General features: G+C 40.1%; 1 protein-coding gene across 2 annotated transcripts; it reads right to left on the bottom strand.

The window, feature by feature from the left end:
• Positions 1 to 940: 940 nt before the first annotated feature.
• On the bottom strand, positions 941 to 5,635 carry bola1 (bolA family member 1). Of its 2 annotated transcripts, XR_012986283.1 has the most exons (4): positions 5,517 to 5,635; positions 4,479 to 4,665; positions 3,816 to 3,944; positions 1,956 to 3,668 (listed from the first exon to the last, which is right to left on the bottom strand). XR_012986283.1 is itself a non-coding variant. In XM_076280845.1 (2 exons), the coding sequence occupies exon 2, from the start codon at positions 1,503 to 1,505 to the stop codon at positions 1,041 to 1,043; it is 465 nt and encodes a 154-aa protein (XP_076136960.1). In that variant the 5' UTR covers positions 1,506 to 1,553; positions 5,517 to 5,630; the 3' UTR covers positions 941 to 1,040. The 2 variants fall into 2 exon arrangements, 1 of the variants encoding a protein (XP_076136960.1); XM_076280845.1 differs by lacking the exons at positions 1,956 to 3,668; positions 3,816 to 3,944; positions 4,479 to 4,665 and adding an exon at positions 941 to 1,553 and having other exon boundaries at positions 5,517 to 5,630.
• Between the last annotated feature and the right edge of the window lie 4,167 nt (positions 5,636 to 9,802).

The following is a 9,802-nucleotide window of genomic DNA, read 5'->3' as shown; positions in this document are numbered from 1 at the left end:
GAGGTCATCTTATGTTACTACGTGTTGACTCCAGATTTGAAGGGAGAGAACACATTTGGAACTCCTGTGATCTTGGTTTTGATGAACATGGAGTACCTGGATTGTGTGCATAATACATTAAGAGTTTTTTTAGGGTGAGATTATGGTTATAGTAGGTTAGATTATGGTTATGTTACGGGTAAGGAAATGGTAGAGGTTAGGAATAATAACGTTTTCTAAATAAGGGTTTAAACACTTAAGCATGACTCCTATTGACTTGTTTCACCATTGAACTGGTAATGCTGGATGGTGGCTCAATTGTGGTTAAAATAACTAGGCCTAAAAATAAGCCCCTAATGTTCTATTTAAAAATATAAAAAAAATGACAAAACATAAATGCGTTATACCATAGATGGTAAAATATGTAAAACATTTTTTTTTTGTTATTTTAGGTCAATTTACATGGTTGTGGTCTCCTTGATCCAACTTGGTAATGGGTTGATATTTGTTGCCCTCTAGTGGTCAGATTGAAAGCATACATAATGCTCTCAACTGAATTCATTTTTATTGAGGATAGCGCTTTAAAGTATTTCACATAATGAATGAATATGAGCACATTTTACTGTAGAATTGTTAGATTTATTATCGTTACAATTCAAACTATTTAGCAGCCTTTGCTTTGGCTGCAACAAAACCCAGCAACACAGGAATTATAAAATGGAGATCCACAAGTCCTGTGGATCTCCATTTCCTTTACGACCCCACAGTCTGTCCTAAATGGCAACTCACAAACCACTCAACAGCAACAACCATAATAAAGGCCGCTCATTTCAACCACATTACAATATTACTGTAATACTGCATTCATGTAGAAGTGAGATACAGTCAGCATAACTGACACCTGCTCTGTGGCTTTACATCTTCATCCGACGTGTCAAAGAGTCTTATGACACTACTGGGATGTGGGTTACTATGGTTTTAATCACAGGTTTTAATAGTAGCAGTTATTGATTACAAATATACATAATAACTCAGTGTAGTTCTTAGCTCTTAAAGCCGCCTCAGTCTTTCCCGGCCTTCAGTTTGTCGGCCACAGTCTCGTCGTGCTTGGAGCCCCCCATGCAGGCTGGGCTCTTGGCCAGGGCCGGGTTGCTGTCCCACTGCTGGGGCGTTTTGGCCTGGATGGCCAGTGCATGCACGCGGCTGCTCAGCTCGTCGCGCAGCGCCTCGTTGACCAGGCGGTGGCGCTGCAGCAGCGGCAGGCCCTCGAAGCGCTCGCTGACCACCAGCACGCGGAAGTGCGACTCGGAGCCCGGCGGCACGGCGTGCATGTGGCTCTCGTTCAGAACCTCCAGGTGCGCCGGCTGCAGTGCCTCCGTCAGCTTGGCCCGGATGGACGTCTCCACGGGCCGGGTGGGGTCCGGCGCCATCTGCGGGCGGTGGTGGGACAGCGCTAGCGAGCGGGAGGAGGAAGTGAGAGGGCGGAGGAGGAGGGGACGGGCAGTGCGGACAGCGCTGGACAGCATCCGAGGAATAGAGGACAGAAGCAAGATGGAGGACAACAGCAACCAGGCCTTTAAACACACAAAAAAATAATAGTTGATTGAGTGATGTATGTAGCCTATACATTTTCAGTAAGTATAAGTATATAAGTATACTCTTTTGAGGGAAATTTGGTCTCTGCATGTATCCCAATCCGTGAATTAGTGAAACACACTCAACACACAGTGAACACAGTGAGGTGAAGCACACACTAATCCCGACGCAGTGAGCTGCCTGCTACAGCGGCGCTCAGGAAGCAGTGAGGGGTTAGGTGCCTTGCTCAAGGGCACTTCAGTCGTTCCTACTGGTCGGAGTTCGAACCGGCAACCCTCCGGTTACAAGTCCGAAGCGCTAACCAGTAGGCCACGGCTGCCCCCAGCATACATATCTGCTGCGTCAGTACACACTAAAGTGAACACAAAGGCAAGGAAAGACAGGTTTAATTTTTATAGCACATGTCGTACACAGGGGTAATTCAATGTGCTTTACATAAACAAAAGCAAATAATAGTACATAAAAGGGCAATAGTTTAAAAATGCTTTAAAAGTACATACAATCTTTAAAAGACATAAAATACAACATAGAATAATAAAAAGACAGAGTGCACAAAGAGAAATAACTAAGTCAAGTCAACTTGTGCATAAAGTTTGAGAACTGAGAGAAATAACATCTTGATTGTGTAAGGATAAACTCCCTTTTTAATTCTGATCCATAATTAAGCTCCTGACCTGAGATCAGTCTAAAGTGTAAAACAGATGAGTAGTTCATATGAAGTGGACTGAAAACAAATTGAACCCTCATTTCACTGATTAGGTGGCTGGCACTGATAGTGTATTCGTGTATTGGCAGAAAACCAATATGTCTGACGGAGGACAGCTACAGCCGAGATGGCTTCAAGTTCAGACATATGGCTGTGTTCCATCTAAAAAGATCTTTCACAGTGTATGCAGTGACATGATGTCCGAGAAACAACTCTCACAGTTTGTAAACAAAATTGTGTATCATTTTGTTGTGTACTAACATTATTTGTTTTCTCAGTATCTTCCTAGTCTATGCTTGCTTTGATTCCTGAGTCCTGACATAAGTTGTGTTGTACATAAACAATACAATGTATCCAAAGGAAGTGAAACCAATTTAGTACAAAAAATTGTTTTAAATGCATTTTAGTATGTACAATAGCCTTTTTCTAAACCAAGTTTCACTCAAACCAAAAAGGACATACTGTTGATTTAATCCACAAAAAAATTAAATGATGTAAAAAGAAAAGATTTTTGATTGAAACTTTATTGAACAATCAACAAGAAGTGTTCAAAAGGATATAAAAAAATGACAAAGCCCAATAGTTGTTTCCATTGTGGTCCTTAGGATGGAAGGATCATATGCAAGTACAAAAGTAAGGCCAAAAGTAAGAGATCGAGAATCATACATCATATCTGGAACAAAATGATTCACTAGTGTCCATCAGAATGTCTGAAATTGAGCTTAGAAATTCCTTAGAAATGGTCTTGGGATGCCTATAACACCTGTATTGAGGTGTTCACTGATACCTTATGGATAAGGTGTAGAGAATGGTGCTTGTGTCAGTGGGCATGTGGCGTAGGCATTACAGGACAGGATAACAGGCTTAAATATATGAAAAGGAAATGTAGAAAAGGACATATGAGAGCGAAAATGTGGTAATTGAGATGCTAATAATTTTTGATGGCTCCTCCCGAAATTATGTTTAGAAAATATCATTTTTAATCCCATACACTAACCCCCCAAAACCAAGTCAAGGGCTCTAACTCTGACTTATGCATGACTGTTGTTGTCTGCCACAGATCTTATAGCTGCTGCAATATCTCTGAAGCCAGTGGCTATGGTGTTGTTCATATCCTGCAGCAAATCTCTTATTTGTCTTTGCACCACAAGCATTTCCTTCCTCGTTCTCCGATGGCTAGGAAGATGCCTTTGGTGTTGTTTAAAGGTCCGCCTTGGTCTTCGTCGCCTTGACAACAGATGATTCGTTGTTGGTGCCCGTGATGTAGATGTTGCCGTAGTGACTGTCGGCGGTTCTGGTTCTGGTTCGGCAGGGAGCCCTACTGCAGGAACAGAGCAAGAAGGCAACTCTAGTGGTTTCCCCGGCTCTGGGGAATGTGATTCCTCTTCTGAAAAAAAGCAAGTGTAACTGATGATATTATGGTCTTGATATGATAACATCAGCTAAGTTACGAGATTATCTAGACCAGAGCGCTCTGGAAGAATCTAGATAGAAGATTCAAAGATCAGCATAACAGTTGCTCGTAGTTGCTTACCCACAACCAGTGCCATCACGTCATTAAGAAAAGGCCCCTCAGAGGTCCCTAACAGTGAGTGCACCTCTAGTAGACTCCGTAGGGCCTTCTCAGCGGGGGTGTAGAAAATCTTTTTTGACAGATATCCATCTAAGAGAAAATCAAATGATTCAACAAACATTTAACTATTACTATACTACTATTCAAACATTACATGTGATTGCTTTCCATGTTAACCATGACAACTAGGCCAAGTACTACCCACATATTAACAATATACAGGGGACAAAAGCTTCCCAGGTCAGGGTCTACAGTGTTAATTTATCTCAGGAAATTTCACAAAGTATAGGATAGCAATAATATGAATCTTACATTTTCTACATGTAGGCCTCTAAATATATTGTTACAGAGAGGGGCAACAGTCCCTCATCCTCCAAAACTTGATTAAAACAGAAAAAGATTGATTCAATGTTAACTATAATCATGTCTGACCTATATTTAGTCGTCATATAAAAATATGTATGCATGTATCATGCATTACAATTATAGGCTACTGCAGAAACAGCTTGCTATGTACTAGGCCTAGATAACACTGCCTTCCGCAGTTTTGTTTTGAGCCATCAGTGAGTGCAGGCCAATAACTATAAAGGTACAACAGTTTCACAGGAGTTTATGTGGACCTACCTGTTCCTTCTTGGTGCCTTTTCTCATTCGTAGCTTTTTTGGTGACATCATACTTGAAGTACTTGTACTTGGTCCTAACTTCGACTGCGCTCCTCTGCACGTCGCTGATACTGTTGACCGCATCGGTCACGTTCTGCCAAGCAGTAGTCTTCAGATCTCTGGCTTGACGGCCAATGTCCAAATGAAACTTCCCAAACAAAACATCTTGATTTTCAGACACAGCAGACACCAGAGCAAACAGCTCGTCATCTGTGAATTTGGGGCGGCGCTTTCTCTTAGGGTGATGATCTTCTTCCATCTTCCCTACGGCTTTTGTTTACACGCCACACGTTTTATTGTTATCTGATATGCATTATAAAGGTCTTCTGCAAAATTGCATGTATGAGAGTTGCCTTTCTAGCACGATCGTTTACATGTCTGTTTACCACGTAGACTAGGCAGCCTATTCAATATGCACAGGTCAAAGGTGACACTGCAGCCACATGATGGTTCATACGTTTCAAACTCTAGACAAGTCAAGACCATGTAATTATGGGTATCGCCTTATACTGCTTTGCTGCGTTTCTCCTTATCCTTGATATATCAGTTTGTCCCTTTCATGAATGATCCGAGTCTGCTGGTATCTTCCCAAGTCTGAGAAGTTAACGTTACAGAATGGTGGCTACAAATCTTCTGTAGTGCTAGTTCCCTCAGTGCTTAAATTGCTCGGGCTTTTAATCTGAATACTTTCACGCAATTAGGCCATGTTAGGTGTAACGTTACAAAACAGTCAGTGAACCAGAGAACGAATAGTTATTTTTAACTAGCGTTAACGTTAGCTAACTTAATGTTAGGCTACTGGTTACAGGTCTGCCTAATGTTAACAAACCTAAGCATCATGGACAACTACACTGTGAAACACGTGCTAGAAAGGATAAGGTGACAACACTTTCAATGTGTGACTGAAATCCATGTAGAGATTCTGTTCTAATAACACGTCTGGTGCTCAAGATAAAAAAATTAAGAGACACATTTGATCACATTTGTGTATTCACTGACCTTAAACGAAGCTTCTGCAGATGACGTTCGACTAAGAGGATAGAGTGTTCATTCTTAGCCAGCGCCATCTGTTGTACAGGAGTGGCAAAATACAATGATACGCTCTCCACCAAGCTTCCTTTCCTATGCATGGCAGCAGTGATGGCAAAAAAGACATCAAATGGAGTAGCTTAGTACTTTATCAAACAGAAATATGGAGAACATATCCACACCACTTCTAAAAACTAAAAAACAAAAAAAAGCATCCTTGGCTAATCAAAAATATGGTGTTGGTGATGTGAACTGTAGCCAAAAGACGAGCAATAGGCAGGAGATGTGTGCAGAGAGAGTAGAACACAACTGGCAGAGGGGTAGACACAGAGTAGAAAAGGAATGGAATAGAGGTAACAAATGTCCATCTCAGAGAGAGAGAAACTCAGACAGAGAGGGAGAGTTTGCGTGTTATAGTGTGTGTGTGTAAAAGAGAGAGCGAGCGAGCGAGAGAGAGAGGGAGAGAGAGCGAGAGAGTGTCTGGAGACCAACAGAGGACAGAATTCTTATTCTTATAATTTTAAATAATTTATCTATTTGTAAGTGAAAAGTGTGAAATACAATTAATTAAAGAATTGACATGGATGTGAAGTTCACTATAGAAAGCACTTTCCAGTGTGGTTACACTATTTTGTAAACCATGTTGAAAAATATGTGGTCATAGCTGCCAAGACGCAGTCCCCCTCCAAAATAGGCCAACTGAATGATAGACACTGTGTTGGAGAGCTTAAGAGTGTCAGGCCATAAATGTTGTGCTTTTGTGATGCTGTTTTGCGACCTATGACTGCTTTGGTTTGTGCCATGTATGACTGAATTACACTGAACTTTTTGTCTACAGAACCTTTGAGAGGCCCATAATGTTAAACACAACAGTACACTGAGAATAACTAAATGGCTGTCATAGTATTGGGCCTAAATAATCCAATGTGGTGGAGTTTACTGTTACTGTATGGTCCCACTGGAAAATGGCCTTTTCTCTGTTTCAAAATAATATCTGCCATTATTGTTTTGGCGCATATGATGAAATCATCGGCTTACAGTATCTCCATCAAGATCACACTTTCGGTAGTGGCTTACATGTACACAGCCAGAGACACAGTAATGTGGTCCAATGCATCATTGATCTGCAGACACTGTGATATTAATGTACAATAATAATGTCTCAGATTTCTCATCTCTAGCTGAAGATCTTAGGTCTTTGTAGTGTTTTCATATGTGCATGTGAAATGAGGTTCTAAAGGCTATATTGTATCCTTGAATACTTACTTAATCTGTAAAAAGCCCTACATATTATGTGATATCTTGGATTGAGGTCAAGTGTATTATGTATGATAAAATGAAAGTAAGTTTCAAACATCCCTCTGTGTTGGCCTGTGCATGGCATGTTTTCATCAAAGTAATCAGTTGAGTTCAATAATGTTTGTATGCTCAAATGCATAGCTACAGTATGGTTTTTAATTCCAAAAAAGAACGGAATGGGAGTAGGCTGCTCTCACGTCTAAAACAAAAAACATTCATTTTCAATAACTATTTCAATGTTGTATGTTAGATATCAAGACTTTGATTAATATAATTTAATTCACAATTTTAAGTAGGCCTAGTATGTTACTTGATTGGGAAGAAGATCCCAAGACCAAACAAAACAAGTTAGCTATGTGTTAAGTTATAATGACATATGTTTATTTTCATTGTATATTTTTAAATCCATTTATGGACAAGTTAACAAGGTAACTGCACAAGTGTAAAATAATGAAGTTCAATCAATAATCTCACACGAACCGTAATACATTAATTAGTAGTTCATTTTTAGTTTCTCTCCATTCTCATGTACAAAAAAACAAAACACACATTTTTGACAACATACTATGATACTCTATGTTGGAGTTTTTTGTCTTTTGTCATTTTTATTGTTCCACATATTTATACTTGTACATACAAACAACTACAATCTCTACAGCACGGTACAATGATAACGTGATAAATTTCTGTCACATTTAAATTATGGCAATACATTTCAATAGACAAAAGCTTCAAAAGACCTATGGTATTTTTTGTAGAGTACACAGATGTTGGCCGTTCACTGATTTTTTTCTCTCTTGTTTAATCGCTAACACCTGCTGCTTTGCTGGAGGTGGCCTGTAAATTTTCAATGTGCTTTCTCCAAATGGTATCCGGGTGTGTCAGAGATACATATTTTTTTTGTCACTTATTGCTTTGTTTACTTTTTGCACACATGATTTGATTGTTGCTCCCGTCAAGTTACAAATACAAAAAAATGAAACCCTGTAACAAAATGTAACTTATACGACCATCAAAACAATCCTAACAGGGGAGGTTCACAATAGGTCCAAGACCGCTTCCACATCGAGACAAACTCGTAGTGTCACTGAGAAAGGTTACTTGCGTTTACACAGCATACGACAGCAATATTGACATCCTCAACATGGTTACTCGGTGGAGCAGGACAAACGCATGGATAAGACCTTGCAATTGAGATAATAAAGCATGCTTAAGCACTGATGGTACGAGACAGACTGATCTCTATATGTGCAACTGAATTCCTCGGGGAGGGTGCCGGAACAATTCTGAAATCGGGCCCCATCTGGTTTCACAGAGGGCCAGATTGCACCCACAATGCACTTTTCCATATTTGCATATTTCCATGTTTGTCCATGTGGTTACAACTCTGTGACACTGCCATAACAGCCTTAATGGTCTTGTTCATCAAACCACATTATAGAATAGAATGTCCTATAGTGGGCGTATGCACATCCACTGCTTAACACAGGTGCAGGGTTGTCCATTGGACTTCAAATGGACTAATCTATAGACTATGGCTTTAACTTTTGATTTGCTGTGTCTGCTTCAAACAATGGGCAGATATAGCTTATGCACTGAATTTCCACTGTATCCTATTCATCTACTGTATGCCAATCATCTATGCTGGAAGAAACAGGGCGTTTGGGGCTGCGCTAGGAACTGACACTTACATCATGCCATAAATACCAGCTGCTATACTTCATCCACAAAGACTGTCCTGGTGATCTTGTACGGTTTTAGTCCCTAGTCTTTGTGCCATGCCATATTTATTAAGGTTAACTATCAGTGACGGTGCTAAAGAAGTATAAAACATTTGGCAATCAACAAGAGATATCATTCATGGCACAAATAAGATTGTCACAACAGTGGCTGTGACAGAGCTGGTAGAAACTACACCAGGGGGTCAGGATGGCAGTTCATGTGTTCTCAGCGGATAAGAGAGACCAAGCTCACGTGTCCCTTCATCTAAGGTCTCAAAACAGCAAATAGGAGTACAAGCAGTCTGGATTATCTGAATGATGGACACTGTGTTGGAGAGCTTAAGAGTGTCAGGCCATAAATGTTGTGCTTTTGTGATGCTGTTTTGCGACCTATGACTGCTTTGGATTGTGCCATGTAGTTCCACTGAAATGAGCAAACACCTCCCACTTTTGCGTTTTCGACTGGCAAAGCAATGGGGGAAGTATCAGATGGGAGACTACAAAGTTTACCATGAGTAATGTAGCTACAACAACAGATTGCTTTACTACAGGGTGTGTCCAAAGCTCCACACCAACAATATGGCTGCTATCCTAAAGAGTGGCAGTACAGATTCTGTGAAGTTACTACTTGTAGTTAGGGCAGAAATTCAACTTTTTTTTGTCTGTTGCTACGCGATTCACATCCCCTTAAAAAAAAGCATTCCATGCCACTTAAGTTTCAGCTGACCACACAAACTGCCATCCAATGGTTCCCAAGGCAACAAAGGAAAAAAATTGTAACTTCAGATGTATATCCTTGTAAGTTAATGCGTCTCCCTGCATGGATTTGCCTGTTGAGTTTATCTTTATAGAATCAGTTCGTGTTATGAGACACGGGTCAACAATCAGGCCAACGATGCCATGGCGAACAAATTCCATAGCCCCTGGCACTACATCTGTATTCTACAGAAAGTAAAAAAATATATATAAAATAAAAAAAAAACACTAGACAACCAAACCCCCAAATAATCAAATAAAACAAACTTTTAAAAATGCTCAAGTACACTCAACAGTTCTCATGCAAGCACACATACTTACATACGTACATACATACATACATACATACATACATACATACATACATACATACATTACATACATACCTACAAACAGATACCTCTTTCTCTTGGCAAATGACAGGAAACAAACAATGGGCAAAAGAGTATGCAATTACTGCATATCCATATATAGATCTGC

Source organism: Alosa pseudoharengus, unplaced genomic scaffold (genome assembly GCF_046254945.1).
Source record: "Alosa pseudoharengus isolate Yale_2024_CS ecotype anadromous, Long Island Sound unplaced genomic scaffold, YU_APseudo_1.1 YU_APseudo_1.1_scf_12, whole genome shotgun sequence".
Lineage (NCBI taxonomy): Eukaryota > Metazoa > Chordata > Actinopteri > Clupeiformes > Clupeidae > Alosa > Alosa pseudoharengus.
The sequence above is the reverse complement of the archived record's forward strand: the minus strand, read 5'-3'. Positions and strand labels throughout refer to the sequence as shown.

Bases quoted from the DNA above. Each gene is read 5' to 3' on its own strand.
- bola1 (XM_076280845.1), bottom strand. From the start codon at position 1,505: ATGCTGTCCAGCGCTGTCCGCACTGCCCGTCCCCTCCTCCTCCGCCCT.